The sequence below is a fragment of the Schistocerca gregaria genome, chromosome 6 (assembly GCF_023897955.1).
Source record: "Schistocerca gregaria isolate iqSchGreg1 chromosome 6, iqSchGreg1.2, whole genome shotgun sequence".
In the NCBI taxonomy this organism is placed as follows: domain Eukaryota; kingdom Metazoa; phylum Arthropoda; class Insecta; order Orthoptera; family Acrididae; genus Schistocerca; species Schistocerca gregaria.
The window spans coordinates 268273947-268291399 of NC_064925.1; the positions used below are offsets into that span (position 1 = coordinate 268273947).

Sequence of the window (17453 nt, forward strand, 5' to 3'; positions counted from 1 at the left end):
GAAAGAGGAATTAGGTGGACATGAGATGCGAGATACAGCACTGCAACAAGAATTTGACAGAGCGCCGAAGGATCTAAGCCGAAACAAGTCCACTGGAGTGGAAGACAACCCTCAGATCTGTTGACATCCTTGGGAGACCCAACCATAACCCAACTATTTCACCTGGTGTGCAAGATATATGAGACAGAGGTGATACCTTCAGACTTCAAGAAGAATGTAATAATTCCAATTCCAAAGAAAAAACATGCTGTGAATGTTAGAGAACTATAATTTTAATAAGTTTTGGTTGCAAAATATTACCACGAATTATTTACAGAAGAATGGAAATCTGATAGAAGCCGGACTTCAGAAGATCAGTTTAAGTTCTGGAGAAACGTAGGGACACTCAAGGCAATACTGACCCTACGACCTGTCTTAGATAGTACGTTAAGGGAAGGCAAACCTACGTTTGCAGCTTCTCTAGATTTGGAGAAGGCTTTCAACAACGTCAACTGGAATACATTCTTTTAAATTCTGAAGGTAGCATGGGTAAAACACATGGAACGACCTGAACAGAAACTAAAAAACAGGAATGAATTGTGTCTCGAAAGGAGGATATAAGATTAGTGTCAACAAAAGAAAAACGAAGGTTACGGAATACGAGGGTTATTCGGAAAGTAAGGAACAATCGGTCGTGAAATGGAAACCACAGAGAAAATCCGATGAAATTTTGCACAGGTGTGTTGGGCAGTGTCTCTAGTATGCCCATCGATCACGTTACGTCGTTCTTTTTAGTTCTGAGCACATAGGGAGCACTTAAAGGTACCTAGAACAATAGTCTCTGCCGCCAAGTACCAGGGCCTAGTGAGAAATTTCGCCTGAAGGTATGCAGCGAATATTACATCACTGTCGTGCATTTTCTTCTTCAAGATTGTCAGCCGCATTCTGCAGGGGCAATGAAGATGCACCTGCGTCTTTTTCATTTGGAAATCTTTGATTACCCACAATACAGCCCGTAATTGTCTCCCTCTGAGTTTCATCTCTGTTCACATGAACTGCTGGCTACTATGAAGGCGACATTTTGGCACACACAACGAGCTGTAGGCCAGCGTAAAGAATAGGAGGAGAGCACTGGCGGCTGCCTTCTATAACGAGGGAATTGGAAAGTTGGTACAACACTACGAGAAACGTCTTCAGTCGGATCGGTGACTATGGAGATAAGTTGTTGCTAACTGTTGGAAATAAAGTTTTGATTTTCACTGTGGTTTTCATTTCGCGACCTATCGTTTCTTACCTTCCGAATAGCCCTCGTATAATCGAATTGAATCAGGCGATGCTGAGGGAATTAGCTTAGGAAAAAGAGACACTAAAAAATTGTTGAGTTTTGCTATTTTGGCAGCAAAATAACGTATGATGTTCGAAGTAGAGAGGACATTAAAATGTAGACAGGCACTAGCAGGAGAAGTGTTTCTGAAGAAGAGAAGTCTGTTAACATCGAATATGAACTGTAGTGTTAGGAAGCCTTCTCTGAATGAAATTTGTCTGGAGTGTAGCCTTGTATGAAAGTGAAACGCGGATAATACAACACTTCGTACCAAAAGAGAACAGAAGCTTTTGAAATGTGGTGCAATAGAATACTACTGAAGATGAGATGGACGGAGCATATAACCAGTGACGAGATACTGAGCAGAATTGGGGAAATAGAAATTTATGCCATAACTTGACTGAGAGAGGGTAGATTGACAGGACACATTCTGAGACATTAAGGGATCACTACTTTAGTACTGAGGGGAACTGTGGGGATAAAAATTGTAGAGGAAGGCCATGGTATTCAGGTTCGAAAGAATGTTGGTAAGAGCAGTTATTCGGAGATGATGAGGCTTGCATAGGATAGGGAAGCGTGCACAGCAGTGTCAAACCAGTCTTCCGACCAACATCACCAACATCTTCATTTGCTTTAGGTGAGTAAGAGAAACTAGGAAAATTTAAACCTAGATGGCCGGGCAAACATTTTACTATAGTCCTGCAGGATGCGAGTTCGGATCTCTAACCTGTGCGCCACTTCGCTCATTTTAATAATAGTGAAAACCTGCATCACCCGATCGACAATTTGCGCCCTGGAACTAAATCGTGGGCTTCGCACTGAACAAATTTGCAGCTGTGACACGCTGAACTGATTTGCAGGACACTCAAAGATACATTCATTGTCACAAGACGACATCTTCTACGGGGATGAAGCAGCTTGGGGTAAACTGTCACTTTCGCGTGGGAGTACAAAGATTTTATATATAGAAGACAAACTCCGCTCCCAGGCTGAATTCACAAAACTGTAGATTCTGTTGTTTATCCCTATCATGCAGCTCTTGCAGCAACTGAATCACACTTGCCATGAAACACAAACGTTTCGGTAAAACTTGCCAGACTCATGAGGAATGGCTAACTCTCGGCTGGCACGGCGAGTTGACTTCTGTGGACTACGTGCAACACTCTCGAACGTGCCATACTCTCAAAGAAAGGAAAATTAGGGATTAGCGTCTCGTCTACATAAAGGTCCTTAGAGGCAAGGTACAAGCTCGGAATGTTTCAAGGATCTGGAAGGAAATCGGCAGTGAACTTTCAAAAGAACCAACTAAGAATTTGCAAGGAACGATGGAACGATCTTACCTAAATCTGGATGGCCGTACGCGGATTTGAAACGTCGTTCTCCCGAATGCAAGCACGGTGTGCTAACCATTGCGTCACCTCGCTCGGTCCGTACTCTTGACAAGAATCACGCCACAGAATTGTAAATGAATTGCACCTGTTCAAACGGAGAACCCAGAACGCCTTTTGTTGCAGTATTATCGCCACAACTAGACGCTTTCTCTCTCTCTCTCTCTCTCTCTCTCTCTCTCTCTCTCTCTCTCTCTCTCTACCCCTTCTCTGTTTGTCCATCTCCTCCGCCACCTCTCTGTCCGTCTCCTTCTCCCCCCTTTTCTCTATACACCTCCACCACTCTCACGCTCTATCTCCTCCTGTCAGTCTTTCTCTCCATCTGCTACTCCCCTTACCCCTCTCTGTTCGTCTCTCCTCCCGACTCCCTCTGTCCATCTGCTCCAGCCCCTCTGTCCGTCTGCCCATATCCTCTTTCCCGCTCGGAGACCACTACCTCCTGCCCCTCTATCACATTCTCAGTCTCTTTATCTCCTGCTCCTGGACAATTTCTGTGGGCTGGGCGCACCTGCTTCTCTGTCTACAAGCGCGATTTTGTAAACGTCTCTATGAGAAATCCTGACCAAATCTCTAAAGACGGTTATTGTTTTCGCCTAAAACCGTTAACGCTTCGCAGTTGAAAGCTGTCAAAAGCGCTGCCAGGTGTCAAGGATTTCGTTCAGATGACTCGACTGTAGGAATGTCTTAGCAGTAAGGAAAAAACGTATTAAAAATTCATGCATGGCGAGGTAATTTGTCACGCATCTCTGTGTTTATGAGGCCGTATCTCCTGAACTGCGTGTTGTACCGTGATACACATTGCTTACTGCCTGCAAACTTATTGCGAATAGAGTTGGCAGCACAAAAGTAATACATTTAAACGTCATGCCTGATACTTCAGTTTCTCAGGCATCTCTTTGTTCATAAGGTCGTATCTAAACACACACACACATCCATTTTTGTAATATGTATCGATTACTAAGAGCGGACGTGCCTAATGCATCTGAGAAACACCAATTGGCTATCACATGACACGGCAACTGGGAGTAAACTTTTAGTTTCAAGGCGTAAATTAAAATTTACCTGAAATTTCTAACTTCATTCACGTGTAAGATAGATTTATCTTTTCGTAACAACTTTAATTTGTAGAGTCACTCTATATAACAGGCAATGACTCACTGAATCATGGTCGCCAGCCCGAACTGCTAAGGACAGAAATTTGAAATTTTGGAGGTGTTGTAGGCGTCGTTTCACAAGAGATTTTTCGAAATTCCACCTTTAAGGAGGTGAAATGAAGGATGAAACGTTGTTTGAAAATATATCGCTATTAAGGCAATTTTGAAGTTACACCCAAAAAAATGGTACTTGGTTTCTCTGTCAGAAATAATTAAATATATGCTTCAGCATTTATGGAAATTTAAGCCCTATGGGTGCTTTTTTTTAAAAAAAAAAAAAAAGGAAGAATCATTATTAAGAACTGCTACAGGTAGGAAAATATGTATTTGGCTTCTCTGTTACAAATAAAAAATATGTATTTCACTGTTTAAGGGAATTTGGCTCCTAAAAGCGTGAAATAATGGGAGAAATGTTTTATGAAAGTATTTCATTGTGAAATCACTTTTACAGCTAAATCAATGAAAACTGGTGTTTGGCTCCTCGGTTAGAAATGAAAAAAATACATGTTCATTGGTTTTGGAAATTCAATCCCTAATGGGGGTGAAGCAAGGCCAGACTTACTGACTCATCATTGCCCAGCCCAAATTGCTAAGGATAGAAACGAAATTTGAAGGGGGCATGAATCTTTTACTATAGGCATCGTTTACGGAGGGATTTTGCGAAATTCCACTCCTAAGAGAGTGAAGAAGGGTATGAAAATCTTTTTGAAAATACGCCGCTACTAAGTCAATATTGAAGCAAGAACTACGAAAATTGTGGTTTGGTTTCTCAGTCAGAATTTTTTTTTTAAAAAAAGCGTGTTTCAGCATTTTTGGAAAAGCAACCAGTACGGTGGTAAAATAGTGGGCGAAAGATTTTTTGAAAATAAATCATTATTAAAGCGCTACTAAAGCATTTTTAACGGTACATCTATGACAACTGGTATTTGACTTCTCAGTTAGAAATAAATGACAGGTTACGTGTTTCCGTGTTTTTGGATATTTCACCACCTGAAGGACTAAAATAGGGCATGAAAGGGTTTATAAAATTATCTCACTATGAAAGCGTTTTTAAATCTAAATCTACGAAAATTTGTATTTGGCTGCCTGTTAGAAATGAAAAATACGTGTTTGCTGTTTTTGGAAATTCAACCCCTATGAAAATTTTTACGAAAATATTTCTTTTGTGAAAATTTTTTAAAGCTAAATCTATGAAAACTGGTATTTTACTTTACAGTTATATAGAAAGACATATGTGTTAGGTGGGGAAAGTTCCCGCGGAAATATCAACACAAGAACGCAAAACGCACAATTAACGAAAACCTTGGAATCCAGCTACCAGAATAGCGTTTTGGTCAGAAGTACATTCGGAAACGACCACGCTACTATGGCCTTAGCTGCCATGAAAAGTTCAGAAGGTGTTGCAATTTGTGAACAAAAAAATTCGACTAAAAAAATCTGTGCAGACCACACAATCTACGTGAGCAAAGCAGCGGAAGCTACGCTAGTCCTGCTATAAACCGCTGCCATATGAAAAAGGAAACAATAGCTTTTATTATTGTTTCACTATAAATAGAGCACAGTAAAAATGAGGTACGAAAATATATCACACATTTCCCCATTATGCAGGACAGTAATTCTCATTTCTTAACGATTTAAGACGTATGACTTCTTCGTTCAATCCCGACCCATATGTTGTGAGGCTTTGCCACGAAAATGAAACAAAATAGTAAAGCGTCTATTTGAAGTTTTCTAGGCGCTTCCGTGCCTAATTACCTAAGAGGAGCTGGTAACGCCAATGGACACTGTGGGAAGTGACGATGGGTGCTGGAAATAGCTGGCGCGTGAGATAAGGCTCTACAACCTGACCCACTTTTCCCCGACAGCGACGACATAGCCCTGCTGTTTCCGGACAGCCCACTCGACGACCTTCCCGAACAACACTGAGATAAACCCAGGCGGCTGCTTCTGGACTTGTTCTCCTTCCGCTGCGTGTTACCAGCGGCACAAAGCAATCAAAAAGGCACTTCTACAGGGTGCAGCAGATTGAATAGTAGGATATAAACAGGACACAGCCTGGAAACACACTGACGAATGCATTGAAACACACAATGAAACATGTAAGCCACTACATACAGGACGGATCAAAATGGATGGGATAAAAAGAAAGTGTTCCTGTGACTTTAGTTCAGAAATAAACACATAGACTGAAAAGTGATTCATCATTCATCACTCCAGATTACTCGTTTACAGCAACCCACTGTTCAATAGCATCGCTCTTTACACCACCTCAAGCGTCGCTCAACATTGACTACAGAAACGTGTGGCTTCTGAGGATCTGCTCAACCACTGTAGCCCTTTCATTTTCACAACCTACGCACATTCATTGTGAGGAGTGATCCGCTGATTTCATGCAATTTTTTACAGTCAATCTCCGCAACGCTCGACGGCTCCTCTTCGTCAGTCTGCCTGACCTTGGTTACGCAGTGGTTGTCCTTTCGCCACTTCACAGTCACATTGTCAACAGCTTTAGAAGAGTTGATATATCACTGATGGACCATTTTTCACATTACATCCAATGACTGGTCCACCTTTTACGTCACAGAGCTCCTCTGAGCGACCCGTTCTGCTATTACTGCCTCTCTATCGCCAACATATACTCCCTAACTCATTTTACCGGGTGATCAAAAAGTCAGTATAAATTTGAAATCTGAATATATCACGGAATAATGTAGGTAGAGAAGTACAAACTGACACACATGCTTGAAATGACATGAGGTTTTATTAGAACCAAAAATATACAAAAGTTCAAAAAATGTCCGACAGATGGCGCTTCATCTGATCGTAACAGCAATAATTAGCATAACAAAGTAAGACAAAGCAAAGATGATGTTCTTCACAGGAAATACTCAGTATGTCCACGATCATTCCTCGACAATAGCTGTAGTCGAGGAATAATGTTATGAACAGCACTGTAAAGCATGTCCGGAGTTACGGTGAGGCATTGGCGTCAGATGTTGTCTTTCAGCATCCCTAGATATGTCGGTCGATCACGATACACTGGCGACTTCAGGTAACCCCAAAGCCAATAATCGCACGAACTGAGGTCTGGGGACCTGGGAGAACAAGCATGACGAAAGTGGCGGCTGAGCACACGATCATCACCAAACAACGCGCGTCAGAGATCTTTCACGTGTCTAGCAATATGGGGTGGAGCGCCATCCTGTATAAACATCGTACGTTCCAGCTGGTGTTTATCAGCCAGGCTGGGGATGATGCGATTCTGTAACATATCGGCGTACCTCTCACCCATCACGGTAGCAGTTACAAAACCAGAATCACGCATTTCCTAGAAGAAGAAAGGCCCGATAACGGTAGATGTGCTAAATGCAACCCATACGGTGACTTTCTTGTCGTGCAGTGTCGTTTCCACGACAGTTCTAGGATTTTAGGTAGCCCAAATTCTGCAGTTGTGGGCGTTGACAGACCCTCTGAGCTGAAATGAACTTCGTCGGTCCACAACACGTTACTCAACCAATCGTCATCTTCCGCCATCTTTTGAAACGCCCACACCGCAGATGCCCTCCGCTTCACTAAATCGCCAGGACAGTTCATGATGCCGATGGGTTTTGTACGGATAGCATCGGAGGGTACACCTGAGTGCCAACCAAACAGTAGTGTATGGAATGCCGGTGCGACGTGCGACTGCACGAGCGCTGACTTCCCCGTGCATAGACGAACCCGCTACAGTCTCCATTTCTTCCTGAACTGTCTCAGCAGCATTACCCGTTGTGCTCGGTCGGCCACTACGGGGTCCATCCTCTAAACAACCCGTGGCTTCGAACTTCGATATCATTCTCGCCACGGCTTGCATTTTTCAACGGACCTTTACCCGTTCGAATCCCCTTCCTATGGCGATAGGATCGTAACGCTGAACTAGCATATTCCCCATTCTGATAATGCAGCGTCACTAAAAGCGCCTTTTCAGGTAACGTCAACATGCTGCGACTGCTAGCGTATCTGATTCTCTCTCTCATTACAGCTCCTTTTATACACGATTGTCATGCGTAGTCACTGACGTTTTGCTGTCCAGCGCCACCTGTCGGACATTTTGTGGACTTTTTTTGTTCTAATAAAATCCCATGTCATTCCAAGAATGTGTGTCAATTTTTACCTCTCTATCTACGTTATTCCGTGGTTTACTAGGTTTTCAAGTTTAAACTGGCTTTTTGATCACCCGGTATGACGACGGGACTGCTTCTCGTGACATCTGGTGGTCGCTTCCGCATTACATAGTAGTGTCCGGATACTTCTCACCAGATAAATGACCTTCAGAGACCGCGGGAAACCCGCGCGGTCTGCGGCGCCTAGTCACGGTTCGCGTGGCTCCCCCCGTCGGAAGTTCCAGTCCTCCCTCGGGTATGGGTGTGTGTTATCCTTAGTGTAAGTTAGATTAAGTGGTGAGTAAGCTTAGGCACCGATGACCTCAGCAGTTTGGTCTCACAGGCTCTTACCACGGGAAGAAACTCGCAGAGATGGCTAAGGGCGTATTTCAGTATACGAGAGCGTGGACAAGAGTTCATGCTATTTGCCTATTAGGCGAGGTCTGGGCCAGTGCAAAGAGGCCATTCCTGGCCGAAATACCTCTACTAATATCAACCGTCGACTTTATAATTGGAGGACGAAATTTCCGAGATTCTACGCTGAGAGCTTAGTATGATTATATCTTTACTGATGTACTTTGGAACGATGTTAACAGGGTGAGAGTGTGTTTGTTTTTCTTTTTCTGGCGGGAAGGAAAGAAGGAGGGATGTAAAGATTTTGCTGCTGTGCCCAGCTACTGGACAAATTGTAGATTAGATTAATACTTGTTCCATAGATCATGAATACGACACTTCATAATGATGTGGAACGTGTCAGGTTAATCAATTGTGTCTATACAAGATAATACATTACACAAAATATTATATGACACTTAATATTTTTAATGAGTAGAAGGTGTTGCCATTATGAAATTCTTTAAATTTCCTTTAGGTAAGTGACCAAAGACTTTTGTGGCAGCATAATTTACCCCCTTCTGAGCCAAAGTTAGAGTTAACCTTGAGTATTGAAGATCACCCTTTCTCCTAGTGTTGTAGCCATGTACACTTCTATTACTTTTGAATTCATTCAGATCGTTAATAACAAATTTCATAAGTGAATATATATATATATATATATATATATATATATATATATATATATATATATATATATATATATATATATATATATATATATTGTGAGGCTACAGTGAAGATCTCTAGCTCTTTAAATGAGTGTCTGCAGGATGATCTTGGATGAGCCCCAGCAATTATTCTGACTACACGCTTTTGTGCAATGAACACTCTTTTACTCAATGATGAGTTACTCCAGAATATGATGCCATACGAAAGCAGAGAGTGAAAATAGGCGTGGTAAGCTAATTTACAGAGATGTATATCGCCAAAATTTGCAATGACCCTAATAGCACAAAGCAGCTGAACTCAAACGTTTCAGCAGATCCTCAGTGTGAGTAAATTCGAGCTGTGTACAAATGAAATGGCAGCAAGGCATCTAGGACTATTAAATACGAAAATTACATACGAATCAGTTTGTGGTCTACTTTATTCAAGAAACACCTCAACCTATCAGGTTGTAGACAGAAGAAATTCAAGCCTCGGATTGAAGGAGATCCTAAAAAAAATAAAAAAATAAAAAAAAAACGAGATGAGTATTTTCTTCTTTAAAGCTACCACTAGACCCGGCCAATATTTTTTACCCAATGAACATGTATTACAATTAACGGTCAATCAATTGTGTGTAGCAAAGGAGGTCGTTAAACCGGTAGTGAATCCGCGGGAAAACCGGAAAAAAGGGAACACCAGCGTTTATGATATGGTGCTATAGAAAGATACTGAAAATTAGGTTTACTGATAATTTAAGAAATGAGGAGGTTCTCCGTAGAATCGGCGAAGAGAGGAACATAAGAAAAACACTGACAAGAAGAAAGGACAGAATGACAGGACATGCGGGAAGGCCTCTAAGCTTCTGGGAAGAGTAGAGGATAAAAAGTGTAGAGGAAGACAGATTGGAATATATCAAACAAATAATTGAGGACGTTGGGTGGAAGTGCTCCTCTGAGATGTATGAATTCGTGACAGTCCACACAAAGCCAGTCAGAAGACATGAGAAGAATGGTTGTCTCCAAAGATGGACAACAGACAGTAGCTGCCCACAGCACTCCATCGCCACAGAAAAAAAAGACCTTCGCAAACCGAATCGAATCCCTCTATACAAGCATACGTGTATCAATTCACCAACTGTCTGAAGAACAAGAAATGATGGATACAAACAATTAGGAAGGGTATCCACAACTATTTATCGTTAAATCTTGGAATTATTTCGCCATTCGCCACTGTTCTCCCTGAAAATGAAAATGTCAGACGGATCTAGGTCGTCAATGCTTCCAGTAGCGCTGTATCTTCAATTCCCGATTTTATTTCTCGTGTTATCAGCCAATGTACCCGCCCGGATAGCAGTGCGAGCTAAGGCGCCGTATCCGGGACGGGGAAATGCGCCGGCCCCGAATCGAATCCTTCTGGCGGATTAAAGACGACGGTTGGTGCGCTGGCCAGCCTAGATGTAGTTTTTAGGTGGTTACCCACATCCCATTATCTGAATACCAGGCTGGTCTCGATACGCAAACATTAAAAAAACTTTCGCTCGTTTTCACATGGATAACACTACAAGCAGTCAGTTGGGGTACACATATCCCATCCCAGGGGATACTGCGGTAACAACAGGGAGGGTATCTGACCGCCCCTAAAATTAACCATGCCAAAATCTGTTTATAACCTTACAGACCCTATACCAAAACAGATGAAGAAGGGTGTAACAATCAATATCAGAAACTATTAAAAATGTGGATGTAGAAGATACCTGCATGTTACCTGGCTGACAATAAAACAATATGTACAAAACTCATACGAACTATACTATCTGCTTTCAACAGTTTGAAGTTTTTTTGTATTAAATTGTGCTTCGTTATTTTTACCCTTCCATGAAAATAACGTCTTCCACCCACGCTCAGATGCTGGGTGGGCTCTCAAAACTCACTTTACTTAATCCTTATTGGAATTAATTATCAAAATGGTTCAAATGGTTCTGAGCACTATGGGACTTAACATCTATGGTCATCAGTCCCCTGGAACTTAGAACTACTTAAACCTAACTAACCTAAGGACATCACACACATCCATGCCAGAGGCAGGATTCGAACCTGAAACTGTAGCGGTCACGCGGTTCCAGACTGAAGCGCCTAGAACCACACGGCCACAAAGGCCGGCAATTAATTATCAGTTCCATATACATGCATGGAACAGTACACAGACAACAAATTTTTCGTTAATATTAGCCACCCTTCTCCTCCACCCTCAGCGACATTTAACACAACTTCAGTATTAACAAAACATTAACCAATACAATACAAATGACAGTTAACAGATGTGACGAAATGAACTTTCCCAGCATATTAATTGATTATATTCTTGACAGGTCTGCAGCCTGATTATACAGACATATTGACACAATACTTCAGCAGTCCTTATATCCTTATGTCGCTAACACTCATCAGAAAGATGGCAGCCAGATGAACCACTGAAAAATTTTGTCAATATTACTGTAGAATCTGGCTGTAGATCTGACATTAATACAGTACATTTAACAGAACCCAGTTGGTGCTTGTGACACAATCTTCAGGACAAATTTAATGTATAATGTGGTGTTCTTTCTCCATCTAATGCCTGGTCGGAACTGGTATGTTACTTCTCCAATTTGCCAGAGAAAAAACTATACCTGTATGTGGGCTATTATTACGATGGGATCCACATTCCCACAAGCTTTTTAAAGCTACTGCCCAGTACATGAAAATAAACTTAAGAGAGAGCTTGGATGAGTTAATAGGTATAGTAACTAACTTGAAACAGGTCACAGATATTTTAAATAGTGCTTCATTACACATTAACAAAGTTTAAGGTCTGGTGCTTGGCCAGTCCTAAGATTTTTTTCTGTGTCTTATCTCTACTTTCACTTCCAGCAGTTCTTTAAGACCTGAAAACAACAAGCTGTTATGCACATAACTGTTTAGGTAAGAAAAAATGGGAAGGAGGGTAGTCCATAAGCCAGAATAAATGGACATTCTGTATCACAGATAAAACGAGAAAAACACACACACACACACACACACACACACACACACACACACACACACACACACACACACACACACAAACAGTGAGAGAGAGAGATATGTGCAAAGGAAGAACAAGTGACTCCTAAGTTTCAAATTACAAGATACCAATCATGAGATGTCAGTACCAGTAATGGATAAGTCTGAAAGGACAGATAAAGTCACAGAGTTGAAATAAAAGCATCTAATAGGGCAAGAAACCTGTGTGACACGAAAGAAAAAAGGTAAATATTATGCAAGGAGAGAGATATTTGTAGACAGTGAGGCAGAAAAGAATTGAAATACGAAAGAGGATTGGGGAACACACTGACTTAAGCAAAAATGGTAAAAATCAGCATAAATTACAACCAGCTGAATGATTAAGAGTCTTGTGTATATAGCGGTCTATTTTGAAAGGATGTTTCTATCTCCAGAATCAGAAAGCAGTGATTTTAAAACAGTGGATCGAAAGATCGTGTTTGATGAAGCAAGTATCCAAGTCTACACTATTTTTTCCCACAGCAAGTGGTCCAGTTGGGTTTACTGGAAATATTTATTATGGATGAATCCCATAATTGGCAAGACAATATAAAATGCTGGACAAAAATTGGTGGTCACTGACAGTCAACATATCATCCCTATCCGCACCCTCGTTTCTCTTGATGCTTTTTGAAAGGTAAGGATAGACTTTAATATCAAATTATAAATGCACAATCTCAGTCAAACAAGTATAGACCAGAAAACTGGTCACAACCATTCTAAAGGAGCCACTGTTGCTTTTAGAAAAACTCTGTGAAACCTGAAAGAGATTCAACATGCTCTGCACTGAAAACTTGTCAAAGTGAATATAAGTTCATAGTTTTACCCACTATGCAATTTTGATTCCTTTGAATACAAACATCTGTCCAATGACAGAAAGACAAAGGGAAAGGAGGCGTTTGATGTCTGGTCAGTGGAAAGATCATTACAAATGGAGGGCTAGCTCAGATTGAGAAGGGAAGTGGAAGGAAATTGGCTGTGCTCTTCTAAAGGCAATATCTCAGGATTGTTCTTCAGCGACATGAATTTAATTAAATTGCCATCCTCTAAGGGTAAGTGCCTTAACACTTGGCCACCTTTGTCGATCTTGCCGGATACAGGTCTGGAAAATATGATATTGTAACAAGCAGTTGTGATGTGAGGCACTCACATAATATATAGATCATGTGAAACACATCACTACTCAACTGACAAAATATGGCAGAAAATCAGTCATAGCTTTACTGACAAAACCACCTTCATACTTGTTTATGTTATTTGGAGACCAACAGAAAATTTAGCTCAGTATAGAAAGATAGGTATTTGAATTACGGTCTCAATGAAAATGATCTGAGCTTTTGCCGGCTGTTACACCTTGCTCCATAAAAATTTTGTGGTAGAAACTATACATTAGAAGTGTTACACTGGCACTCAGTAAAGTATTAATAGCACCTACATATATGTTGTACACCTGACAATCAGTTTCTTTCTTCTATTCACAATTCTTCGAAAATCAATCATTTAGACTTACATGCAGTACAATTATTTGATTTCCTAACCTCATGATAAATGGAAAACAGTGGTGAAGAGTTCACACATGTCAACAAGGTTACTTATCTGTTTGTAACTGTTGAAGTTTATAATTTCTTCACTAATAAACAAATTTTTGTGTGCTATGCACTGTTCATGTACTCAACCTGAGTCTGTATACAATTTATTTTCCGCCTTTTGAATGAACCTGTTAAGTCCTGTGAAGTGTATACGTAAGTATCGTGCATGTACGGTTTATGAACGAAAGAGACCTATCAATAACCAATAAAATAAAGATGGAGGACTCAACAAAATAACAGCACAGAACATGAATTATTTTTACAGGATCCTGCACAATTATAGTTTACTTATAACTGAAACATTCTTCTAACTGCCAAGTACTTCAGTAACTTTATATATGTCTCTGCATTTTAAGTGGAGGGAATTCAACAACAAAAATTCTCATAATCTGATATAACTAATTTCCCTCCATTGTCTGCAAAAGTACCCCACTTCTGTCAACAAAAAGAAACTGGTAGAACTTGCTTTTAAATTAAGTGATAATGCATCATTGCTCACAGTGAAAGAAATTAACTATGAAATTGTTAAGGCTTATTAACTTTTTCCTGCTTGTAAAATTCTTCCACAATTAAATAATTCCTATGTTGCAAGAAAAGACTTACCTGAAAATTGGCAAGGCTTATTACTGTCATCAAACTTGTGACACAGGACACAATTATGCACATTTAATGTGTACTTACTTCAACAAAAATAGTAGAGCATAATTTAAAAAATTCCTACATATGCCAACTCTACCAAAACAATGTGTAATAACCAGAAATAACAATTCAGTGTAAAGATTCTAAGGGAAATTCATTTTAATTCTGATGCTGCATTCATAATTAGCATCTAGCAAGCAAGGACAGCTATACACTAATCACTGTGCACTGACATACACACATCTTTCATCCAAATTACTTGTAGCAAATATTTGCTATCTAGGCTTTCTGTGGAAGATGCAAATAAATAAACAAATGAATAAAACCTCTAAGCTAGTATGAAAAGTGAGGGTTCCTTCAAGTGGAATATCTAAGACATGTCCTAAAGTGACAATGTGTCTTGTTTCTAACAACATACCGCATTTTTCTAACAAAATAAGATTTGAATAAATCACATTAAAAGTATTTTCATCATGAACTTATCAGTTCACTAAAATTAACTTCTAAAGACTTAGATTACAACAGACAGCAAAAATTTCTTTAAGAAATGCAATGAGAGAAACCTTTGTCATTACATCATATACACTTAACAATTGTTAAAAAAACAGCGAATATAAAACTATAGTCCTAAACATTTCAGGAAAGCACTATATGATTCCAAGAGTGAATAGTATGCTGGCACCCAAACAATATAAAGCTGATCCTCGGAATCACAAACATAAAAAACTAAGCAATCACATGTGTAACTAAAGAATAACATGCAATCAAGCGTAACTGTGCTTCGAGCGGAACGTCCAATTAGATATATTCACTTTTAGTTGTTGTAAAGGAGTGATATCTCCCATGCTGCTTCTCAACTGGTGTGCAGATATGTTGATGACGCCAGTGCGATTGCAAAAACGAAGCAAACACACAACATCAACCAATATATTCATCAAAAAGAAAAGTGCATTTCAGGCATACAAATACAAATAATTTAGTCATGTAATATGGAACAACGTCAGTAGTCGCAAACGAAAATTATATTTATTAGTTAGCATATTGCTTGTGATCTCTCTCCAATAAATATTTCATAGAGCGAAGAAATAATGTCACTACGTTGCAAATATGTAAGTTACCTAGTGTAACACAAGTATTAAATGTAAGTCTTTCATAAGAAAAGATTTCTCGCAGAAGACGAAATACACACGCGTCGTCAAACTGCTGTTAGAGGCTGTCATATGTCTATTTTCACTTTCTAGGCGATCAGAATTGCAGCCAAGCTTCTGTGCCTTGGGTTTATAAGCGAATTTTTTCTTTATTGTTAACAAAGGCGTTCACAAGAAATGTTCCCTGGAGTGGTTAGAATGAGTGCAATACACTTCCAACTACTTACGAACTATTATAACTCAGAAGCTGCTGACAGATTGCAGGTTAAATAGAAGGTGAAAAACACATTTACCTTGTGAATCCACTAATAATTCAGCAAACCATTCCGATAAACAGCATCCCTACAGCCCTCGGTTTTCGACCTGCCGTAACAAAACAAAGGACCTACCACCACAGTGTTTGTCAATAATCGCAGACGTCCACCTGTCAACTCGCCAAGGCTAAATCCACAGATATCGTCGCATCAAGGCCGAGCGCAGTGTTTACAATATCTTTCACGCCAAATGAAACGCTGTGAAGCTAAAAGTAATGAATACGTCCAAAATGAATTCTGTACGAATACAAACGAGTTACCTGCTTCTAAAAGTAGGAACACAAGACAAGCTGTAGCCTGATAAAACGCAACTCAAGGCTTCTGTTTGTGATAATGTGGTTTGAACAAACATTTCAGGGGCACATGATGACTCATTCTCGCTAATACTAAATTTTTGTACAGTGATATCAGACCACTGCTGTTGTTATCTCTGTGTGGCTGTGCATTATACACAATGAAATTCGACTACCCAGAGTGTAGCTCTCACCAAACCATTTGGGAATGGTTTAGCTCCTAAAATAAAAAAGGCTTGTAAGACTTCGAAGTCATCTAAATGCAAAACCTCAATACACAGAATGGTTCTAATCCCATTTACACCAAAACGCTGAAAGAATGTAAAATTTTTTTCATGTTTTCCTTCTGCAACAATGCGATAACATTAACCTGACTTCATGAGTAATAGTGTGTATCAGGCGTGCATTGCCAGTACTAGTGTAGGTGGGAGTAAACCTCAGCAATTTTAAGTTTTTTTCTAATGTTGTGATCGATGAAGGGTACATTTTCCTGCGATTTCAAAGTGAAGTCATAGGTTGAATTCTTACCTATGACTCATAAAAATTCCAACTCTGTGCGGGTCTTTGCCCCATTGGAAATCCGGATGACCGCATAATAAAAACTGTTGAAATAGCCTTTTGTTAACATTGTTGTACTGTAACCAAATTACTCAACACAATATTGAACTAAAATATCTCGCAAAATTTTGAACGTCATGCTTAAAAATACTTGTACAAAAACACTTTCATCTCAACGAAATAAAGATTAGTAGGTTAACCTGAAAGAGTTCAATTACTAAGGCTAAGCTACCTAGGTATCTATTAAATAGAGTACTTTGTTAAGTCCTCTGATTCTTCCTCCTATGCTCCTACGTCACGCGTTCACCGACAGCCAATGTACGTTCACTAGTGTTCTGAGCGCTCCGCTGTGAATATTGTATGCAATGCGAACATAATACGCGATCATAGCGAGTCATTTAGTGAATTTTATTCCATCTCTTGCGAGTTGTCGTGTCCGTGGTAGCGGTGAACGAAAAATTGTACTCAAGCAAGAGGGAGACATAATTTGCGGGATACAAGCTTTCACCAAGCGCAAAGCATATGTTTCCACATACAACAACTGACTCTTGCAACCGGCAACAATGCAATATGTCCTTGTCTCGACCTACGCGAATCGCCATCGTTCGTGGATCGGGCTGTAGCTGCCCATACATTTAGTTACTTGAAGTCGCAGACCTGTGTTCTTCGTCCACTTTAGAATCTTCTTCGCCAAATAGTAAGTCCATATTTGCACTGTGCTACTGTCATGATGTGCCTGAGAAGAGTTTCGTCCACTGGCGGATACAGAAAAACCTCAAAGAGGAGATGCTAAAGATATCA

The 17453-nt window shown here is 40.1% G+C and overlaps 1 protein-coding gene across 3 annotated transcripts in view; it reads right to left on the reverse strand.

Moving 5' to 3' along the window:
- Nucleotides 1-15921, reverse strand: part of LOC126278330 (proton-coupled amino acid transporter-like protein pathetic) — a 238088-nt gene extending 222167 nt beyond the window's left edge. Inside the window, exons 1-2 of one of the 3 annotated variants that reach the window (XM_049978355.1) lie at nt 15781-15921; nt 15152-15196 (exon numbers count right to left, since the gene is read on the reverse strand). In XM_049978355.1, coding sequence (XP_049834312.1) covers nt 15152-15184 — 33 coding nt within the window. In that variant the 5' untranslated portion in view covers nt 15185-15196; nt 15781-15921. The remainder of the gene's footprint in view (nt 1-15151; nt 15197-15780) is intronic. The other 2 variants (XM_049978351.1, XM_049978357.1) reach the window with 2 other exon arrangements.
- Nucleotides 15922-17453: the final 1532 nt, after the last annotated feature.